The sequence below is a fragment of the Gopherus flavomarginatus genome, chromosome 8, assembly GCF_025201925.1.
Source record: "Gopherus flavomarginatus isolate rGopFla2 chromosome 8, rGopFla2.mat.asm, whole genome shotgun sequence".
NCBI lineage: Eukaryota > Metazoa > Chordata > Testudines > Testudinidae > Gopherus > Gopherus flavomarginatus.
The window spans coordinates 55728268-55750621 of NC_066624.1; the positions used below are offsets into that span (position 1 = coordinate 55728268).

The 22354-nt window shown below is 50.1% G+C and overlaps 2 protein-coding genes across 2 annotated transcripts in view; both read left to right on the top strand.

The window, feature by feature from the left end:
- Positions 1-22354, top strand: part of F8 (coagulation factor VIII) — a 74804-nt gene that overhangs the window by 40863 nt on the left and 11587 nt on the right. The window contains exons 14-23 of the mRNA XM_050965749.1: positions 1449-4836; positions 6486-6651; positions 9487-9699; positions 10877-11105; positions 11344-11526; positions 12442-12558; positions 17339-17410; positions 18515-18600; positions 21467-21622; positions 22171-22315. Of these exons, the coding sequence (XP_050821706.1) occupies positions 1449-4836; positions 6486-6651; positions 9487-9699; positions 10877-11105; positions 11344-11526; positions 12442-12558; positions 17339-17410; positions 18515-18600; positions 21467-21622; positions 22171-22315 (4755 nt within the window). The remainder of the gene's footprint in view (positions 1-1448; positions 4837-6485; positions 6652-9486; positions 9700-10876; positions 11106-11343; positions 11527-12441; positions 12559-17338; positions 17411-18514; positions 18601-21466; positions 21623-22170; positions 22316-22354) is intronic.
- On the top strand, positions 14590-15470 carry LOC127057044 (tRNA (guanine-N(7)-)-methyltransferase-like). Its single transcript, XM_050965667.1, is given in 2 exon segments — positions 14590-15335; positions 15338-15470. Coding segments are annotated over 2 exon segments (810 nt in total). The 5' UTR covers positions 14590-14611; the 3' UTR covers positions 15424-15470.

The following is a 22354-nucleotide window of genomic DNA, read 5'->3' on the forward strand; positions in this document are numbered from 1 at the left end:
AGCCACACCAAGGTGGAATGAATGACAACCCAGTGTCCACATCCTTTAGGCAATTAGCCCGATCTCAACCCACATATTTAACTCAGTCATTTAATCTCAGAGTTTACCTGCTGGCCTTTCTTCTTCCTCATCCCTAACCTGCCTGTCCCACTCACTGGATCAGACACTCCCTGAGGCACAGGCAGTCTAGTCACCGACTTTTATGGGAGTTGGGTCAGGCCTGTTATGATGCCAGTGTGCTGTGCAATCAATGCCAGCTTCCCTCGAGCCTTTTCCTGTTTCTGATTTGAAACAGCCACGTGGGCACTGGTCACTCAGAGTTGTGCTTGTGGCTTTAACCCTTGGCCCTTCGCCCACCCTGGGGAGAATAAGGAAGTGGCATAATTGTATTTATGTAAGTGAATTTAGAACGGATGAATGGCACCAGCCTATTTGGTGACCAGAACCAGCACAGGCCCCCAAAGCAAGAGAAGGCCCTGTCCTCTCTAGTGAAGGAGGGAGGAGGGAACCCAGAAATCAACAGTTCATGGGGAGAATTATCTAAATCTCTATTAGAATAATCTAAATCTAGATGATTGTTATTATATCCAGTCTTGGCTGTTCAGAGTTGACCAGGCAGGAATGAGCTGGTCAGAGTAGGGGGGTGGGAAGAGAGGCTTTGTGGTAAAGGGGATTTGATTTCTTTTAACTTGAGCAGGAGAGAAATGAGACTGGGACTCAGGAGATCAGCATGTGCAGAAGACATTCTGCACCATAGGTTCACAGATTCAAAGGGCTTCCTGCAGAACATAGGCCAGAGAACTGCCCCATAATATTCCTGTTTGAAATAGAGCAGATCTTTTAGAAAAACTGCTGATCTAGATTTAAAAATTGCCAGTGATGGAGAATCCACTGCCACCCTTGCACAACCAACCAAGTATTGGCTCTTCTGAGATTTGTGAACTCAGATGACTGGATTCAAAGTCCAGAATGCTGACCATTATACCATAGAACCAGTACAGTGTATCTGACAGCACCAACCAAATCTTTGATGGGTTGATTCTGGAATCCCACTGGCACCTACATGTAAAGTTGCAGCCATTGTATTAACCACTTCATAGCTACTCTCCACCGAAGCCATTGTGGGGACATACCAGGTAAAGTTTATGGTACCAGGGATGCATTCAATTCATTAGGTTTGTTAGGGAGCATTAAAGCAATTAAAAATCCTTGCCAGGGTTAATTCTAAACACTGCCAGAAATGTTGCAGCACATGGAGACATGCATGACAGGTGAACCCACTGTGTGATAGATTTCAGTGGGAGTGGAAACAAGAATGTCATTGGCTTATGCCATAAGCATTCTTAAAATACAGAGCTTGCTAATGAGGGAGCACCAGCTGGGTGATAACTCTTGAGATTTCCTGGTATGTTGAACTAATGCTGTTCTTTTGTCCTTTCCTGGGATAGGCGTATGGATGCTGGCATGCCTGAATCCTGACTTCAGAGACAGAGGAATGTGGGCAAAGTTCACAGTCTCCAAGTGCAACACTGATCCAGAAATGTATTCCTATGTGGAAGATTATGAGTTGATACCGGATTACTTGACAAATGAGGGCAATGGCCTTCAACCTAGGGGCTTCCCCAAGAATAAAAGATGGCACAGGCTGTGTCTGAGAAAGCATCGTAATGTCACTTCTTCCGAAAAGGAAACAGAGACGCTCAACCCCCAGCTAACACCCTGCTTGAGAAAACCCAGCCAGCCCCTCAAATTCAATAACAGATTTCAAAACAGCAGGAAGAATTCCATGGACCCCTCTTCCAACAGCACATCAGTGCTGTCCGATCTACATGGCCTTTCCCTATCTTCTCAAACAGAGACTAGCTTTGAGCCAGTATCTTATGATTCCTTCTCAGAAGAGGCAGGATTGTCAGAAATGATCAGCCCTGACCAAGGATTTGGACACCCTTCTCCTGAAGGAAACTCAACAAGCTTAAGTGAAGTGGTCCATCATAACACAAGTTCAGCAAGAGCTGCAGCAGCTGGCTCATATCCAGAAGGAGATACTCTCTTCTTTGGAAAGCATAGACCAATTCAAGCTGTAGAGATGGCTAAAGAGAATTTAGAGCTGCACAAGTCAGTAGACAATGTGATGTTCCAACTAACTGCTCCATTAACCAACTTAGAAAAAATTCTTAAAGGGAATGTTACTTTGGCACAATTAAAAGAATCAGCATATGTGATGGGCCATCAGGAACCTTCTTTTAATGCTGAAGAAACTGGTCTTCAAGGGAATGATAGTTCACTGCAACTGAATGTCTCAAAACATGATTCTAGGTTTCAGGAAAGGATTCCATTACATGATGAAATGCCTCTAGAATTCAAGATTACATCTTTAAAAACACACATACCATTGAATGATACAAGAGCTACAGAAATGACTTCATCAACTAATGATAACACTTTCCTTAAAGGGAATAGTACTTCAGCATCATTAGACAAGTCCGCAGATAACACAAGTATACATGTCATCACCTATGTGAACAGTGGGAAAGCATTTATTAAAAGCAATGGTGCACCGATACAACTGGACACTAGGTTGGAAAATGACACCAGGCTTCAAGAAGAGGCTTCACTGGGTCCTTATGAAACTTCTCAGGAAGGAAAGTTAAATAGCCCAGCACATGGTACCATGCTTCAGGAGAACACACCAGCTACAAATGGAGAAGTATTCTTTGAAAAGACTGTTGAGACGTCTTCAAATGATACAGGAATTCAAAGGACCCCTGCACCACATCAGAAAGATCTTCTCCTTGGTAAGACTAACATTGCGCTGTTAGATACCTATGATACAGCAGATCTGAGCCTTGCAGAAAAACGTCCATTGGACCATGAATCAGGACAGGATAAATCTCGTGATGGTCTGGGTCTTTCAAATGTAGAACACTCCTTGTCTGCAGAAAGTAGCATCAGGCTAGCCCCAGATAAACTTACCAACAGTACAAGCCTTCTAAAAAAACCATTTCTGGGCCGCAGTGACATTTTTGCCACCAGTTATGTTACTACACAAGAAAGCAATGAATTAATACTGGGGACAAAGTTTCAAGAAGCTACAGAAAGTAAGGAAATGTCTGAAATGGAGAACGTTGACTTACTCAAATTAAATGTTATGGCCAATGAGAGGAAGCTTGAAAAGGGCCCTTTACAAAGCAGCAAGGACACATTTCTTAAACACAAGGTTACTGCACTAAGTTTAGATGAGCCAACAAATGAAGACAACAGCTTATTAGATAATGAGGAAGTTTATCTCAACAGGAAAGTGCCTCCAGCAGAGCTAATGGACTTGATAAATGATACACGTCTCCTGGAGGCCAGTTCATCAGACAAAGAAGGAACACTCCATAAAGGTAAGAGAATGGAGCTCGACTCGGACAGCCAGACCCCTGGAAAGCTAGTGCAAAGGACAGCTGACAAGCCCTGTGATCAAAACTCTCAGGGATGCAGCGTTCATGTAAAAAAGAGGTCCCTGGAATCACATAGAACTTTACTGGAAGAAACAGAGGTGCAGCAAGGACTGGAGGATAAAGCCAGAGCATTGAAGGGAAGGCATAACTCTGGCAAACATACAGGAGGAATCGGAGCTAAGCTCAGAGGCACTATCAAGATAAGTAACAACGACAGAGCAAACCCACTTGCTGCTAGGCCACTCTTGGTAGCCACAACAGCAAGAGATCATGGAGCAACTGGCACTGATAACCCCACAGGATATATCAGGGATGTGTCAGCTTCTCTTCAACACCATGCTAGCAGTCATGAGCCACCAGCAGTAGAGGGACACTATGACAACCAAGGTGAAAGTGATGCAACTCAGAGAGGAGGTAACTCCTTTCTGAAGGTGGAAGAGTCAGAGGAGGAGAAAACTAGTGCTACCTCTGCCTATTCCTATGAGAAAACTACCAAAGAGGAACAGGAGGTAGGAACTGAGGCAGACACAAAGCCCACTGCATCTTCAGGAGAGCACACAACGAGTATGGTCCCCATCTCAACACAGGTTGTGGGGCAAGTGAGTGGAATTGAGACACCTGCAGTAATTGCAATGCAGCATAAAAGAGGTGTTGACTGGGAGGCACGTTTGAGCTTGCAGCCCAAGGGAAATGTGACAGATGGGGAAGTGAGCACCTTGGACCAGCAGGAGCTGAAGAAAACGTGGATCTTCGGTAAGCTGCAGCGGGAGCTCGAATCTAGTGCTGTTAAGGACCAAGTATTAGGAACTGAATCTAAGGATTTTCCAGCAAGCAAAGAGGCCTCAGAGATCCTGACAAAACAGGCCTCCAAAGGAAACTATCCATTTCCCCAAGATGGCGTGGCTCTCAACCTGACCCTTAAAGGGGACCAATGGAAGTTGAAGCACAGCCACCAAGAAAATCAAGTGTTTAAAAAGGAAGATGCCATTCCTAAAAAGGAAGATGCCATTCCCCTCTCAGATAGTAAAATACAGACACCAGAATGGAAGAAGGAGGCGCAGGAGGTAGATGGGACACAGAGCAGCAGGGAAAGCATCGGCAAAGCAAAGAACAGGAGCTCCACTCCTGGATCCGAGGAATATTTTGACACCCCTAGAGAACCCAATGCCCTAAACAACACGGTCAAGTCCAACATCTCAATGCCCCAGAAGGAAAAATCAGACTATGATGACTACAGCAAACCTGAGAGAGACACTGACGAGTTTGACATCTATGGGGAGGAGGACCAAGATCTGCGCACCTTCACTGGGAGGGTCCAGCAGTATTTCATTGCAGCTGTCGAAGTGCTGTGGGAATATGAGAGCCAGAAACCCCAACACTTTCTAAAAGTTAAGTAAGTTTTACCAGACACATCCTTCCCCTTGCATGAGGCATCTTTCCCACCCTATTGATTGCTTTCCCTTTTACAGAACAGCATGGATGAACAAAGCCAGACAAGGCTTAGAGATCCATCCAGGGCACGTTAGATGGGGTGGGATCTGAATTACTACAGATAATTCTTTCCTGGGTGCTGGCTGGTGAGTCTTGCCCACATGCTCAGGGTTTAACTGATCGCCATATTTGGGGTCGGGAAGGAATTTTCCTGCAGGGCAGATTGGCAGAGGCCCTGAAGGTTTTTTGCCTTCCTCTGTAGCGTGGGGTGCGGGTCACTTGCTGGAGGATTTTCTGCACTTTGAGGTCTTTAAACCACGATTTGAGGACTTCAATAACTCAGACATAGGTTAGGGGTTTGTTACAGGAGTGGGTGGGTGAAATTCTGTGGCCTGCATTGTGCAGGAGGTCAGACTAGATGATCATAGTGGTCCCTTCTGACCTTAAAGTCTATGAGTCTATGAGGGTACAGGCCCCACCATGAGACAGACACTGAGTTCCAGCCCAGGCTGTCCTATTCATGATGCTCCACCCCAATAGAGTCTTGTCTTCCTCTTGAGTGCTTGATCTTCCTTCCAAGTGTAGCAGCCCAACTGGCAGCAGTCAACTGAACTCTGCCCTGCTACCCGCTGCTCCACTTCGTTGAGGAGTTCACATCCTCCCTAGCCTGAGCCCAAAGATTCTGGCTGTAATGTGTCCTCCCAGTGGTCTGCAGTATCAGTTTGCCTTACCAGGTGAGGGGCAGGAGTTGGAGCTGCAGACTTAGTCATTGGCTTCCTATAGACCTGTCAATGCTAAGGAGATGTAGTTGAAGAATGAGCATCACATTGGTCTATGATTAGTCCCCTACTTGACAGTTTGTCCATACTGCTGGGGGACGCCAAAGGGAGCATCCTCCATGGAGCACTGTGTGCTGTGTGGCTGCTGAGCTGGCCACAGCCATGTCCAAAACAATTGACTCAGAGGAGGGGCCAGCGAAACACCTGCAAGATGAAGATGGGGTACTCTTAGCTACCTCCTCTGCTCTCAGTCTGAATGCTACCCCACTTGGATTGCTCTCCAGCATGGCTATGAGCACTAAACACTCAGAACCTAGAGAGGGTCCAAGACAGCAAAGGCTGGAGCTTCTGTAAGTACCTGACTGTACCTCAGCCTCTGGGCTTCTGAATGGATTCCAGTCAAAGAAAAGCTGCACCAGAGAGAATATGCCGACATGTAGAGCCCCGTGCTGATACAATTTGTATCTGCAAAACAGTTCATGGATATAAAGCAGATAGCCACAGATTTGCAGGACTCTACCGACATGTCTTGACAGCTACATAGATCACTGTCACAGTCAGTTCATGCTTTGCCTCTTGAAGGACAGTTGGAGCCCTGTGGCTCCTGGCTTGGCTCTACATTCAGACTCTCTGCCTGAGCACGTATATAGCGAGATCACAATGCCAACAGAGGTGCTTGTTTGGGGAGTTAGCTGAGGGACTAAAGCTGTGATGGGAGTCAGAGTGGAGAGAGGCATTAGAGCCCAGATTCCAATGTCCATGCCTCAAGCCTTCCACTCACCAAGCCTGGCTGGTGCCTTCCCACAGGGTGTGTCCTTTCTTGTTCTTGCAGCCGCCCAAGTAGGGGCTGGAGGAAGCCCTTCCAGCGGTACAAGAAAGTGGTTTTCCGAGGGTACCTGGACAACTCTTTCACCCAGCCGCTGGCACGTGGGGAGCTGGACGAGCACTTGGGAATCCTGGGGCCATACATCAGGGCAGAAGTTGATGATGTCATAATGGTGAGTGAGACTGAAAAGGAAAATCCCCATTTCCTTAAAAGGCGTTAGGACGTTCCCAGTGCAAAGCTGCCCCTCTTTAGTTCTAGGTGGGTCTTCCTGCTACCTCTTGTGCCAGGACCTGTTAGCACCAAAGGGCTGTCTTGCACCATAGGCTGGAGTTAGAAAACTGCCAGTCAAGGGCCATGGCTGAGTTCTGTCACATTCACTTTACTCCCCTGCAGTTCCTTGGGTGTGTTGGCTCTCATTGTGCTGACAATGCAAGGGTATTCTGTGGGGCTGACACAGTCCCAGCTCCTCTAAGGTGTTCAGGCACCTAACTCCCATTGATCAGCACTTAGATATCTGTGAGGAGCTGGGCTGTGGTACCTAGAGGCCCCCGCTGAGATCAGGGCCCCCTTGTGATGCTCAGACTGATAGTGAGAAATGGTCCCTGCCCCGAAGAGCTCACGATGCACATAGACAAAGACTGGGAGGGGAAACCGAGGCACAGAGCAGTGAAGTGGCTCAGCCAAAGTCATTTAGCAGGTCCAGGTCACAGATGAGGGTCTCCTGATCACAAGAGCTGTCTCTGTAGAAATACCACATGGCACTTCAGAGAAAGAGTCTCTGAAAAGGCAGAAGGAACAGGGAAGAGAAGAAAGCTAACTGGGATTCACAATGGCTCCCATGGGAGACACCCAAGTCTCCAAGTGCAATCAGGCTCTGATTCATCCTCCCTAAAGAGCAGAGGACCAAACTGAGGAATCGTGTATAAACTCAGGCCTTGCCTACATGAACAAGTTGCATCAGTTTAATAGATTGCTAGACCTATCTATTTAGTGCAGACTTCTGTGTGGACATTCTTATTTTGGTTTAAGAGGGACCTATTTCAGTTTAGCATCAACTTGTCCCAACTGGACTCAAGCTAAACCCAAATAACAGCATCCACAAAAGAGTTTGAAACTGGATCAACTTCAGTTCACACCTTTGGCTAAACTGGTGTAATTTGCTCATGCAGACAAGGCCTCTTTTCGCACACAGCTCCGGCTGAGCTGGGTGATAGTGCGAGTTTGGCTGGGCAGTGTGCAAAGCTGGGACCCAGGCTGGGGTCCTTTCTTGCTGACTGGCTGAAACTGAGTCCAAAGACACCCCACCAGTCCAGTGTGGATGAGACCTGTACTCATCATATGTATCAAGGAAGAGGGAAATTCTTAGCATACGTAACCCTTCTGCCAGGTGAAGCCAGCAGCAGCAAGGGCCAGGTTCAGTATCTAGGGGTTCCTTTTCACCAATACAACACAAAATCATCTCGAGCCCCCACCCAGTGACCTGGGACAATTACACAACACCCCCTGGGCACTTCTAAGAGGAAATACTTCCTCTCTCGCAAGCACAGAGTCTGAATGTAGCAAAAACTTTTAATAAAAGGAGGGAAGTAACTCAACCTTAATTTGGGAAAATCCCACAACTAGGGTTCATAAACATAAACCATGAGCAAAAGACCCACCCCGAAGTAAGTTGGGCAGTGTCCTTTTCCCCTCAGGTTCTTAAGTCCAGCAACCAAAAAGTCCCTTTAACGTGCCCGTCCCTTCTCTGCACCCCACTCACAGTTGCTGTCTTTTGGCCAGTGCAGCCCCAGAGTTCAGAGGTTCATCCACAGAGTTCACCTCCCACCCTGGGTGGAAGAGGGTATAAGGAGACACCTTACACGCTCTACTGCTCAGGCACTTGCTCATCACCGCACCAGCCGATTGCCACACCTCTCTAAGGGGCTCTGCTCTGGTCCTCTCCACCAGCCACCCAGCTACCCACTCACCAAGGTGTCTTCAGGGCCCACCACTTAACACAGCTCTCAGTGATTTCAGCTGTTAGTGCAGGAGCTTCACAGTTGGTGCACACTAGGCAGTCTCTTGTGATAGAGATATTGTCCCAAAGTAGGTCTAATACTTAGACCTAGGTATTAGTGATTTCAGCTCTGTAGCACATAAGACACTCAATTGAATCTAAATTAGTTCTTTTGTTATACCAGAGAGAGAAAGAGAGAGAGCATCAAATAGTGCTTAGGACCCTTAAACAAGACCCAAATACAAGTACTTATCCCCACCCTTTCTCAACTCATTGGGCTTTGGAACCCATGTCCCCTGCCTAGCGAGTGCCGTTCAGTTGAGGGTGAGTCCTTTCATCGAGGTATGCCAGGTACAGTTCTCCAGCCCTCGGTTCACACAACAAGGATAACAACCCTTTATTACTCCTGTCCCAATAACAAGGAGACCGGGGAGCCAACACCAACCACAAGTGATCATTTGGACAAGCAATCATAGAAGATTAGGGTTGGAAGAGATCTCAGGAGGTCATCTAGTCCGTAATCACGTCATGCTGAGCACCTAGACAGGGTGGATGTGTCCATGCAAACGAGATCAGCTCCTGAAGTCCTTTTCCACAGCTCACCACTAGATGTCAGGGGAGAGCTCATGCAGATTCCACTTACACATACAATAGGGGGTGGCACAACCCTGAACTGGGGAAGAAGAAAAGACCAGGTAGTATGGAGCCAGAGGCTGGAGCTTGGTGAAAAAGCAGTGGCAAGGACTGGCCTGTGTTTGACTGACACTGGGGAGAAAACACAAATCCTGCCCATAAAAACACATGTACCTTTCCCAGAGCCAGTAAGAGATGCACAAGCAGAACTGAGGCTAGGATCTGTCTCACTGGGCTTCACTAAAGAACAACAGCAGGAAGGGTATGGGGCATAGCCAGTGCCCTACCCAGAGAAGGAGTGTAGGCAGTGCCCTGGCTCCAAGATTCCTCCCACAAGGAATGTAACCCTTTTCTTTGCTTCTTTCCCCCACGGTGCAGGTTAGCTTCAAGAACCTAGCTTCCCGGCCTTACTCCTTCCATTCCAACCTCTTGCCCTACCAAGGAGGCCTGGGGGAAAACAACACACCTAGCCAGGAAGCGGTGCAGCCCGGCGAACTCCGCGAGTACTCCTGGAAGGTGCTGCCCCAGATGGCACCCACTAACAATGAGTTTGACTGCAAGGCTTGGGCTTACTTCTCCAGCGTTAACCTGGTAGGTGGGAACCATGTATGAGAAACCTGTTGGTCTCTCTGCTAGCCATCTCTGCCCTCAGCTGCCTCTCAGCCAGAATCCCAGCTCCCCTGTTCCATGCAGACCCAAGGGGGTTGGTGCCTGGGACACTACTGCATAGGATATTTCTGTGACACATTGATGGGGGCTTTTATTGGACCATTTGTGAATGGGTCTGAGAGTGTGTAGAAATAGAAACGTAGGGCTGGAAGGGACCTCGATAGGTCATCAAGTCCAGGCCCCTGCAGAACCAAGGAACTCTAGACCAGGTGTTTGTCCAACCTGGTCTTAAAAACCTTCGGTGATGGAGATCCCACAGCCTCCCATGGGGGCCTGTTCCAGAGCTTAATCACCCTGAGAGTTAGAAAGCTTTTCCTACCACCTGGTCACGTTTCACAGGCCAGATCCTCAGCCCTCTCTGGCTGCTTCTGTGACCCAGAGGTACAAAACTTCCCCTGCCTTGGTGAGTCCTTAGGCAGTGCAGAGCCATGCAGGGGGGATGTCTGGGGCATCCTTATAACTGGCCCCATGCAGGCTATGGATAGAGCAGCCGTCAGACTTAAAAATCTAGTCCTTCTCAGCCACAGCCTAATGCTCACAACATCCTGTACCATTGTCCAAAGAGTTTCAGGTGGGGCAACTGAGGCACAGCAGGACTAAGCGACTTGCACAAGGTCAGGCACTGCATCAGCAGCGGAGCTGGGAAGGGAACCCAGCAAGTCAGAACTATAAATCAAATCAGAGCAATTCTAAGTGTGATTCCTCCCCTATGTCAGATTGGGATCAGAGAGGGAGGGGGCTTCTGCCCCCTGCTGAAACCCAGCATGCCTCTCCCAGTCCCAGCGCCAGGCTCTGCACATGCCTTGCTCCTCTCCATTTCTTGGCTTTTCAGCTGTGAGTTGGGAGCATTCATAGCCAAGGTCTCTTCACCTGTCTGTCTAGTCTGAGGCTGCACATGCTGCTGGAGTTTGGTTGGCACTCACAGGGTGCTGTTGGAATCTGACAGGCACAGAGAGAGCCATCCTGGGATGAAGCACACGCTTCCAGAGTCCTGCCTGACAGTGGTTAATGTTGTTCTGAGTAGCCACATTGTGGATGGGGTGGAAGTTAGGAGTGGACTCTACATTCCCATTACTCTCTGGTTATTTTCCCCTCTTAGGAGAAGGATCTGCACTCTGGCCTGGTTGGGCCGCTGCTTATCTGCCGCCCTGGCATCTTGAGCCGTGCCTTCAGGAGGCAGCTGGAGGTGCAGGAGTTCTCTCTGCTCTTCACTATCTTCGATGAGACCAAAAGCTGGTATCTCGCCGAGAACATGGAGAGGAACTGCCCACCCCTCTGCCAGATCCAGCCAGACGATCCTAATTTTAGAAGGAGCAGCTACTTCCATGGTAAGAGCTCCGGCTTCTCTCCCCTCCCTACCCAGACAGCCCGTGTAGGAGGGAAACTCTGCAGAGGCTGCTGTTACAGCAGCAGTCTAACTACCAGAGCTCCAGAATCCCCTTCCTTGCCCATCCCCTGGATAACAGCAAGAGGGACCTCAGCCTACTCCAGCGTGGCTGCTGCTGTCTGCAGACTTTGATCCACTCCCCTGCCACAGCACGTCCCAAGTGTGCTCTTCTCCTCCAGCTATCAATGGTTATGTGATGGACGCACTGCCTGGGCTGGTGATGGCTCAGCACCAAAGAGTGCGATGGTACCTGCTGAATGTGGGCGGCACTGAGGACATCCACTCGGTCTATTTTCACGGGCAACAGTTTGCCATCAGGACGAACCACGAGTATCGAATGGGAGTCTACAACCTCTATCCTGGTAAGAGCTGACCCAGGTGCTGGGAGCTAACCTGTCTCCTGGAAAGGACTGACATGGGAGAAGCAGGCATGCCAGCAGCCTAGCTCCAAAGAGTGCCCATCTAGCTTAGTGCAACTGATGCACTATGATTAGGGTGGACATGGCACCATCCTCACATCAAGGGGTACCTAAATAGATGAGTTCCTCTCAGCCTGAGAAACAGGCCCTGGAACCAACCCTGCCTTGAAGAAGTGGATCCAAATGGCCATTTGCTCAAGTCCATGACTAGGGCTCCTAGGAATGAGTGGTGGAAGCACCCTAAAAGTGGGGGGGGGCCACAGGTGCCCAAACCATGGCCCCATCCCAGTGCTGTACTACCCCCAGGCCCAGCCCCCGCACTGGCCGTTCCCCCCTGAAGCCCCACCCTCATACCATCAATTCTCCGTGAGCCCCTGCCCTCACACTGTCCCTGCCCCGCCCTGCCTCTTCCCCCAAGATCCCACCCCCTGCTCACTCCTCTCCACCCGGTAACCCCCGTTGCTCAGCTTTATGGCTGGTAAAAAGTGATGAGACCGTGGCCTCCTGGCTCTCCCGTTCCGGTGCCCCTACTCCTAAGTGCAATGTAATACAAACAATTCATATTTTTGTTAATTATTATTAAGTATCAAATTCAAGTGCATTTATTGGGCCAAACTCATTCCTGTCTAACTGCACTGGCTCTGATGAAGTTACACCAGGGAACAATTTGACCCAGTCAATGTTCTGTTAAGGCTCAGGAAGCAGCCTGGCACCCATACCACCCTTGGGCAGTACTTTACTCTGTGAGTAGTCCAGTGCAACTGGCATCATGGCAGCACAATCTGCCCACTGCCTGCTCTTATCCGCTAGAAAGAAATAATCCTTCGTTCTGCTGTCCCTCCTCTTCTTCTCACCCAGGTGTCTTTGGGACGGTGGAAATGCGCCCCTCCCACCCAGGAATCTGGCGGGTGGAGTGTGAGGTTGGAGAGCACCGGCAGGCTGGAATGAGCGCCCTGTTCCTTGTGTATGACCCGAGTAAGTGACTCTTCTTGTTCTACAGTCCCCTCCAAGGCAGCCCGGAGGAGGCAAGTGGGGCAATTTGCCCCAGGCCCTGCAGGGGCTCCCATGAGAATATAATATTCTATAGTATTTTTTTTAATGGAAGGGGCACCCAAAATTGCTTTGCCCCAGGCCCCCTGAATTCTCTGAGTGGCCCTGGTCACCTTCGCTGACTCTTCATTCACCTCCTGAGAATTTCATGTTAGACAGCAGGGGGGAGCATTTTCACAGGTGCAGAAGTACCTGCCTAAGGCACTCCGGAGAACAGGGTTCCGGTCACTTAGGTGCTTTTGAATATTTTACCCTCATCACCCTCAAACTTGGACACACCGGTTTTCACCCTCAGTCAGCTGTGGGCAAATGAGAGTTACAGCACTGAACAATCTAACCACCTGACCAAGCCTACAGACGAGACAGCAGGATAGCTACCTGCTGTCATTCACATCTGCAGTGAATTACACCCCCATCCAATAGGGGGCATGTGACTATGGGTGCAAAACTGGAGGCCAGCTTGAACCACCTTTAAAAATTTGCCCCCAGCAGCCTGATTTTTCAAACCCTAAGAAGCTATGGACCACATACAAAAATGTGTGTGCACTTATCACCACCACTGCATGCGCCAATCCAGCTGGCTAACTGCAGGGCCGCCCAGAGGGGGGGGCAAGAGGGGCAATTTGCCCCAGGCCCCTGGCTCCGCAGGGGCCCCCACGAGAGTTTTTGGGGCCCCTGGAGCGAGGTCCTTCACTTGCTCCAGGGGGCCCAGAAAACTCTTGCAGGGCCGGGCCCCAGAGCTTCTTCCGCTCCCGGTCTTTGCCGGCGGGGGGGTCCTTCTATTCTGGGGGGAAGGACCCCCACCAGCGAATTACCGCCAAAGCGGGACCTGCCGCTGAAGTGCAACCCGGTCTTCGGCGGTAATTCAGTGGCGGGGGGCCCTTCCATTCCGGGACCCGCTGCCGAAGTGCCCCGAAGACCCACGGCAGGGGTCCCCTGCAACTGAATTACTGCCGAAGAGCAGGCTGCGCTTTGGCGGTAATTCGCCAGCTGAGGGCCCCTGCCACAGGTCTTCGGAGCACTTCGGCGGCGGGTCCCGGAACGGAAGGGCCCCCAGCCGCCGAACAGGGCTGGCTCTAGAATTTCGCCATACGGGGGGCGCCCTGCTGCTTGCCGGTCCTACGGCTCCGGTAGACCTCTTGCAGGCATGCCTGCGGATGCTCCACTGGAGCCGTGGGACCAGCGGACCCTCTGCAGGCACGCCTGCGGGAGGTCCACCGGAGCCGCCTGCTTACGATGGCCCCAGGCCCCTGGAATCCTCTGGGCGGCCCTGGCTAACTGAATAGAGAAATACCCATTTGTAGACAGGTAAATGGAGGAACAAAGAGGCAACAACTCACCAAGTCACAGAGGCTGGCCACAGGTTGTCATGTTCAGCAATACTCTTTATCATGTAAAGTGGTGCAAAATCTGTTGGGAATTGCAGTGCAGTCTTTGCCAGCTCAAGAGTGTAAATCAGTTTCCACCTCATTTTAAATACTAGTTTCACAACAGAAGGAAAGGATTGATTTGTTATACTTAAGAGAATCATAGAATCATAGGCTTAGAAGGGACCACAAGAGTTATCTAGTCTAACCCTCTGCCAAGATGTAGGATAGTTGGCTTTACATACTAAAGGTCTCTTTCCTCTTCTTAAGGGAGCATTAAATGTGAGCCAGAAAAAGCTTTGTTTAAAGATAAATTTAAAAGCCACTTAAGATTCAAAATCCACTTTTTACTAGAAAGGGCTTGACATGAAAAGACAGTGTCAAGTACTATGATTCTTTAAGGGTCTAAGTTATAATGGAAATAAACAATTCAGTGCTCCGCAGCGCAGCAAAGGGACTTTAAAAGATTGGAAGTGTCAGCCAAGATGTTCTTAGAAACTTGTGTTTAAAAGAAACTGCCTAGCAACAACAGGTTCCCGCGACTCCAGCTGTGGCTGCGCTGCGCGGGATCCACGTGGGTGGGGGGCCCGGCACGGGGTCCCGGGGGAGCCATGGCGAGGGACCCGCCCCAGAAGCGCTTCTACCGGCAGTGGGCTCACTCCAACCCCCTGGCGGACCACACATTGCGCTATCCCACAAAACCCGAGGAAATGAACTGGGCTGAGCACTACCCTGAGTTCTTCGCCCCGTTGACCAGAGATGACTGTCACGATGACCCGAAGGACTCTGAGGAGAGAGCGAAGCCTGTGGCACAAGTCGAATTCACTGATATTGGCTGCGGTTATGGGGGCTTGTTGGTCGAGTTGTCACCCCTCTTCCCCAACACCTTAATGCTGGGCTTGGAGATCCGAGTGAAGGTCTCGGATTACGTCCGCGACCGGATCCAGTCTCTGAGAGCATCCCATCCCGGGCAGTACCAGAACATCGCCTGTATCCGCAGCAATGCCATGAAGCACCTGCCCAACTTCTTTCACAAGGGGCAGCTGGCCAAGATGTTCTTCCTTTTCCCGGACTCGCACTTCAAGAAGACCAAGCACAAGTGGCAGATCATCAGCTCTACGCTGCTGGCTGAATACGCCTATGTCCTGCGCATTGGGGGCCTGGTGTATACCATAACCGACGTGGAAGAGGTGCATGAGTGGATGGTCGGGCACTTCAGAGGGCACCCGCTCTTCGTCCAGGTGCCCTTGGAGGACTTGGGCAGCGACCCTATCGTGAGGCGCCTGGGGACCTCCACCAAGGAGGGAAAGAAAGTCCAGCAGAACAGCGGCAAGACCTCCCTGCTGTCTTCCAGCACATCGAAGCCGAAGCCCTGCAGGGGGCATTGGGCACAGAGCCGTGCCAGGGGGCTCCAGACACGTGACTGTGGACTCAAGAGATGGATCATCATGGACCGCTTCCTGCAGCTGTGCAGCGTACTGGGGAGGCCTGTGCCCCTCGCCTGGTGCTGCCAGGGCAGATGGGCTGGTGTCCTGGCCTGTATCACAATGCCAGAGGCAGCCCTCGATGCCGTGAATACAGGGAGACTGGTGCCTCTGCTAACGAGAAACGCATAAGGAGTGTCCCAAGCATCCCCTTAGCCCTGCCTGCTGCTGCCCATGAACTCCTGGAGCCGTTGCTTTTACTTCTGAGACTGCAGCTTCACTCACGTTCGATTTCTGAATAAAGCGTGAACTCCCCCCCCCCCCCGAAAAAAAAACAGGCTTGGGAGCCAGACATCAGTACATGGAAGAGACATTTGTCAACACAGCTGTCACACCAGTGACCCAACGAGAGGAGAGTGTATCAGAGGGCTCTCTGAGACACCATCCCAGATTGGCTTATAAACCAATAATAAAAGTTGATATCACCTGCAAGGGTCAAAATCAGAAAAGAATTTTTTAAAATGCTAGAAAATCAATTCCTACCTTACTTACATGCCAGGACCTGAGTTCAGGCTTTTGGGGTCCCCTGTGATAGCTGTAGCAGTTAGGGTTACTAACACCTACGGCTGGGTGGAAGTTTTCTCTCTGATCTTGCTGTATTTAGTATTGTCACTATGGTGCTGGCAAAAAACAAGGGTTCGTGGTTCTATCTCCCCTTTAAAGCGAGTTTAAGATCTGACACTATGTTTAAATTCAACCCCCATCAAAACTTCCAGGAGACTTGTCATGTCACTGCACTGTGATGCCTCTTGATATCTGCACTGCACAGTGACTGTTAGCGCTTTTGATCTGCAGCATCGCACCATCACATGGCGACGTTGTAGCACAATGAAGTGGCATTGGCTCGAGTATTGCCATCCTGGGATGCTTTCAATACCCTAGCTGTGCAGGGTGGTGGGTCACAGATAGCAGGACATGGTCAGCAGGGCCAGCTCCAGGCCCCAGCACGCCAAGCGCGTGCTTGAGGTGGCATGCCATGGGGGGTGCTCTGCCAGTCACCAGGAGGGCGGCAGGCAGGGTGCCTTTGGCGGCATGCCTTCGGAGGGTCTGCTGGTCCCATGGCTCCGGTGGACCTCCCCCAAGCCTGCCTGCAGAGGGTCCACTGGTTTTGCGGCTCCACCAAAGCCGTGGGACCAGCGGACCCTCCGCAGGCAGGCCTGGGGGAGGTCCACTGGAGCTGCAGGACCAGTGAGCAGCAGAGCGCCCCCTGTGGCATGACGCCATGCCTGGGGCAGCGAAATGTCCTTGGCACAAGCCGTTGTCTGTCTTGGTTCATGTGGGTCCCCACCTCCTGAGTTTCAATTTGGAATCCAGGTTCCAGTGAATCAAGAAGTTCAATGATGCTTAACTGAATCTGCCAAGTTGGCCTGGTTCTTAGTTGAAACTACTGGATATCATGTGATTTACTCTCCAAATCTTGAAAGGCCAACCACCCCCCGAAGCCCAGCTGTGGCTGGAAACTTGGCCCAGGTTCACACGAAGCCCCACAGAACTTGGTGCACCTTTCAGCAAGCCTTGCCTGACCTCTAGGTTTGTAACAAGCCCCCACTGGTCTTGGGTTGTGGGTTTGTTCTGAAAGGCTGGCCCAGCACTAACTGAGCGCCCTTATGTCAGGTGATGTCGCTTGAGTACAATGGCCACCAGCCCCAGGGGAGGCTCCAAGATGTGAATCTAGCAAAATACATGGTTTGAAATACACACCATGGTGCAAAGCAAGCAGTGCTGTATGGGCTCCTTGGCTGCTGTGCTGAGCCAGACTTGGGAACCTAACTCAGTGTCCAAGACTGAAGGCTCACCTAGACCTTAGCTTCTAGCCCATCAATTTTCTTTCTTCTCTCTTCCCCTTTGTTGCAGAGTGCCAGAACCCCCTTGGCCTGGCTTCCGGGAACATTGCAGATGCTCAGATCACAGCATCGGGGCAGTACGGTGAGTGCTGGACTTTCTGGCCTTGTGACCAGGAAGAAGATCAAGTTTTCATCAGGCTTAGCCAACACATGCTAGCAAGGCCTGACCTACTCAATCAACTTTCCTAGTCGAGACAAAGCCTTTTTTATGGAGTGGTTCCTGCCGGATACCATCCCGGCATTGAAGGAGTTGTGGTGGGAGCAGATGAGGGCTGGCAATGGCCATAGCATTGGCTCTGAGGACCCAGCTCTAGAATGCCTTCTTCCCTGGCCCCTTTCAACTGGGTTTCAAACCCTTTCTTGCTTCCTAGAGGCCTCAACGTGCTGCATTGCTTTGCCTTGGTGATTTTATCCCTTACCTTCTATGCCTGGGATGATTCCACTGCAACCACAGTTAGATGAGGCATCTGCAATAGACAGGTTCCTTAAAACATCCTTATTGTTTAGTTCACTACTTCATATCAAGGTTGCTTTCCCTGCCTGCAGTAGCCAGCGAACACCTCTTCTGTCAGCTGAGAGCACCCTCCTCCAGCCCCCAGAGGAGTCCACTGTGAATCCATTAGCCATTGTTATAGCAGAAGTGTGGCCAAGATGCTTGTTTCTCTACACAAGAAGATCATAGAATATCAGGGTTAGAAGGGACCTCAGGAGGTCATCTAGTCCAACCCCCTGCTCAAAGCAGGACCAATCCCCAGACAGATTTTTGCCCCAGATCCCTAAATGGCCCCCTCAAGGATTGAACTCACAACCCTGGGTTTAGCAGGCCAATGCTCAAACCACTGAATTATCCCTCTCTCCTACAGCCCTTTACAGTCCAGACAGCATGTGATGCATGGGGAGACCCAGTCCCTTGGCAGGATGGTGGCCACTGTTAAAGGGAGGGTAAATGGGGGAAGCAGGGCTCTGTTGCACAAAGATGCCTGAGTGGGGGTTACCCAGACTCCGTGTTGCTCTGTCTTTTTAATCTAAGCCCAGACTTCCCATCTGACACTGAACCAGGTCTGAATAGTGAGGGGCAGGCAGACAGTCCCACAGAGTGAGGTGCTCTGAATTTGCCACTGGTGCTGTAGTCACCACACCTGTCTTTCCATGGCTTCCCCATCTCTCTTGTGTTCTTCTTCCACAGGTCAATGGGCGCCTAGGCTGGCCCGGTTAGATTATTCAGGGTCTGTCAATGCTTGGAGCACTGACAGCGGCAATTCCTGGATTCAGGTAGGTTTCACATATGGAGGAAGGAGGCATTGTTAAGTGAAATGAATAATAGCCTCTGATGCCTGCAGGCACCAGCCATTTGCGCTGTGGATGGGCTACAGAAAGAGGCAGTGAGCAATTCAGCCCCAGTTTCTCCACTACTACACCTACAGTGCCCTCAAGCTATTCAGGCCATTGCCAGACTGCGATGTTTCACACACACCCGCTCCAAACTCCCTACACACACACATACACACACGCGCACACACCTCTTCAAACCCCCTACACACACACACACACACGCCCCTCCAAGCCCCCTCCACGCATACACACCCATGCACGCACCCCTCCAAATATCCTACACACACTCACACACACACACACGCACCCCTCCAAACCACCTACACACACAAAGATACACCCATCCCTCCAAACCCTCTACGCACACACACACACGCCCCTCCGAGCCCCCTACACACACACACACCCCTCCGAGCCCCCTACACACACACACACACACACACACACACACACACACACCCCAAACCTCCTACACACACATACACACTTTTTCCTCCAGGTTTAAGTTACCCTTTTCCTCACTTGTCCCCTCCTGCCAGACTCTGCACTCCCATCCTGACCTCAGTCTGGTGCCGCATGCTCTGCATCAGGGGTGAAAGTAACTTAAAGGATTTACTGGTATGCTGGAGTCCTGAGCAGGGAGCGTGACCTCAACCAGAAGAGGTGGGGCCTTTAAATACCTGGGCCCTTTAAATCAGCCCTGGAGCTACCAGCTGCAGAGGCGGCTGGGAACCCCAGGACCCAGGGGTGATTTAAAGGGCCCGGGGCTCCAGCTGCCGCTACTGCACTGGAGCCCTGAGCCCTTTAAATCACCGCCAGAGCCCTGCCACCGCTACCCCGGGATTCCAGCAGCCGGGTTCGGGTGGCAATTTAAAGGGCCCGGGGCTCTGGCTGCTGCAGGGAGCCCTGGGCTCTTTAAATCGCCAGCCTGGGGAAGCCGGTCTGGTCCGGCCTGGTGTACTGGCTCTTGCCGGTATGCCGTACCAAACCATACTGGCTTACTTTCATCTCTGCTCTGCATCCTCTGGAGCTTAACCTCAGTGTCCCCAGATGGATGTGCTGCTGGAGTTAGAAATAGCACGTGACTCCCAGTGCCTCAGAAAGGGTCCCCTTCACCTGCCTATCCTCTCCCTGCACCTTGTGCCTAGCATCTCACCTGCAGGCTGGTGAAGTCATTAGTATCTGCCTCCCTCTGATGGAGAAAACAAGAATATTTCATGTTACACAGAGAGAGAAAAATACCAGATTCCCTTTTGGTGAAAGGTTTCCTATTAGTGACTAGAACAGATGTGCTGCCCTCCATGTTTATTTTTAAAGTGGATTTTCCTGCATTGATGTAACACCCATAACAGTTGTTAAGTGATGCACTGTAACACTGCAGTCCTCAAAGTGGATTCTCAGCTCAGACTGCTGTGTGTGAGGACACCAGCCCTAAGAATGGGAGCAATCCTACAGCTTTAATAGTTAGAATCTTGACAACTATCATAGCCAGCCTCACTTTAGTCAACACTAATCATCCCCGATTCACATAAACACCAGATCAACCCACACTTGTAAAGAGGAGCATAGGAACTACCAGGCCAGATGTGGCCCACGGTTCATCTGGTCCAGTATCCTGTCTCCAACAGTGACCAGTACCAGCTGCTTCAGAGGAAGGTGCAAAATCCCCTACCGGACAGCTGTAGAATAACCGAGCCATAAGGGAAGAATCTTCCTGACCCTTATCAGTTAGGGATTGACTTGTGCCCTGAAGTCTGAAAGTTGATATTTCTTATATTCTTTTATCCCATCTAATATAAATTTGGGTATTCTTATTATTCATATAAATGTCAAATCCTTTTATCAATCCTGCTACACACTTGGACTCCATCATATCTTGTGGCAATGAGTTCCAAAGGATAATGATCTACTGTTTTTTTAAAAACAGCCTTTCCTTTACCAGTGTTAAATTCATCCCTTTTCAGTTGTATTGAATGCCCAGAACTATGCTGTGAAAATGTGGAGGGGAAGTTAAACTCACAAAAGTCACTGTCATGTTAAGATAATTATAACAAAGCAAATAAAACTGTAATGTGCCAGCACAGTGTCTGTGATAATTTCCTGACAATACACACACAATAATAATACTCTTATAGCATGCTCCGTCCAAGGATCTCAGAATGCTTCACAAATGGTCATTCAACCTTTTAGCAATCCTGTATATTATCCCTGTTGTATGGATGGGGAAACCGAGAGTTGAAGTGACTTGCCTACGGTTACTCGCAGGTTTGGTAGAGCATGCGTCCTGAGTCACTATCCAGGTTTTTTAAACCGAAGACCATGCCCCTTGCCCTCGAGGCTCCTCTTTCCCCAAAGGGGCTAGTAATCTTTGGTCCATTCAACCCTTCATACTTGTGGGTGTGATTTTCCTAATGCTGGTTAATATCTGTTCTGGCTGTGAGAGACTGGGGCCACTGGGGCTGCAGAGTGAGTGGAGAGAGGTAGATAGGCACATTTCTTAGGGTTTATCAGTGCCATCGCAGGTTGGTTGGGTTTGACTAGCCGAGGGGAAGATGATGAGAGGGTGGACTGAGGTCTCCCAGTGGTTTCTGCAGTCACTGATTGTGTGGGATACCCCAGCCTGGTCCTGACAGATTATCCTTGCTCAATGAGCCAGGGTTCTGCAACACCCTCCCCAAATATATCAGGGAGGGAAGCTCCAAAACTGGGAGGAATCAAACCCCATGCACAAGTCACACTGTGGTTGGCAGCGGATACCAAAGGGCAATCACCCTACAGGAAATGAATCTCTATATTCCCTCGGTAGGTGGATCTGCTGCGTCCCATGATCCTCCATGGCATAAAGACCCAAGGGGCCCGGCAAAAGCTCTCCAGCCTCTACATCTCCCAGTTCGTCATCTTCTATGGCCTTGATGGGGAGAGGTGGAAGAGATACAAGGGGAACGCCACCAGCTCCCAGATGGTAAGTAAAGGAGAGAGAGTAGGATCTGAAAAGAATGCTGCATCTTTCTAGAACTGACTGATAGACCAGGATGTGATGAAGGCAGGCATCCTGTCTTCTACAGCGGCCTGAACCCCCTTCAATTCATATAATTATACAATGCTATCTCAGGGGGTAAATATCTTCCTAATCCCAGCAGGTGATAAGTTTATACCTTGAAACATGAGGATTCATTGCTCCAGTAATTGCATCCTACTTCATGTTATGGCATGTGTTTATGTCCATATAAGTGTCTGACCATTTGTAAACCTACTCTTCAGTGACATCATGTGGCAGTGAGTTCCAGAGGTTAATTTTGAGTTGTGCATAATAGTATTTCTTTGTATCCATTTGAATGGTGTTTCATATTTATTTCACTGAGCCCTTATCCTTGTGTTATGAAGCTGGTAAGGTTAATAAGTGCCAGATTGGAGTAACCATCTCCTTACCACGCATTATTTTGTAGACCTCTATCCTCTTCCTTCTGCATGCGCTGGAGTAACAGGGCCCCATCTCTTTCCTTCCTGCAGGTGTTCTTTGGGAATGTGGATGCAACGGCAGTGAAAGATAATCGTTTCAACCCCCCAATCATAGCCCGGTATATCCGCCTCCACCCCACACACTACAGCATTCGGACCACTCTGCGCATGGAACTCATTGGCTGTGATCTGAACAGTAAGTCCCACCATGAGGCCCTCTTTTCCTGGCTCCTCC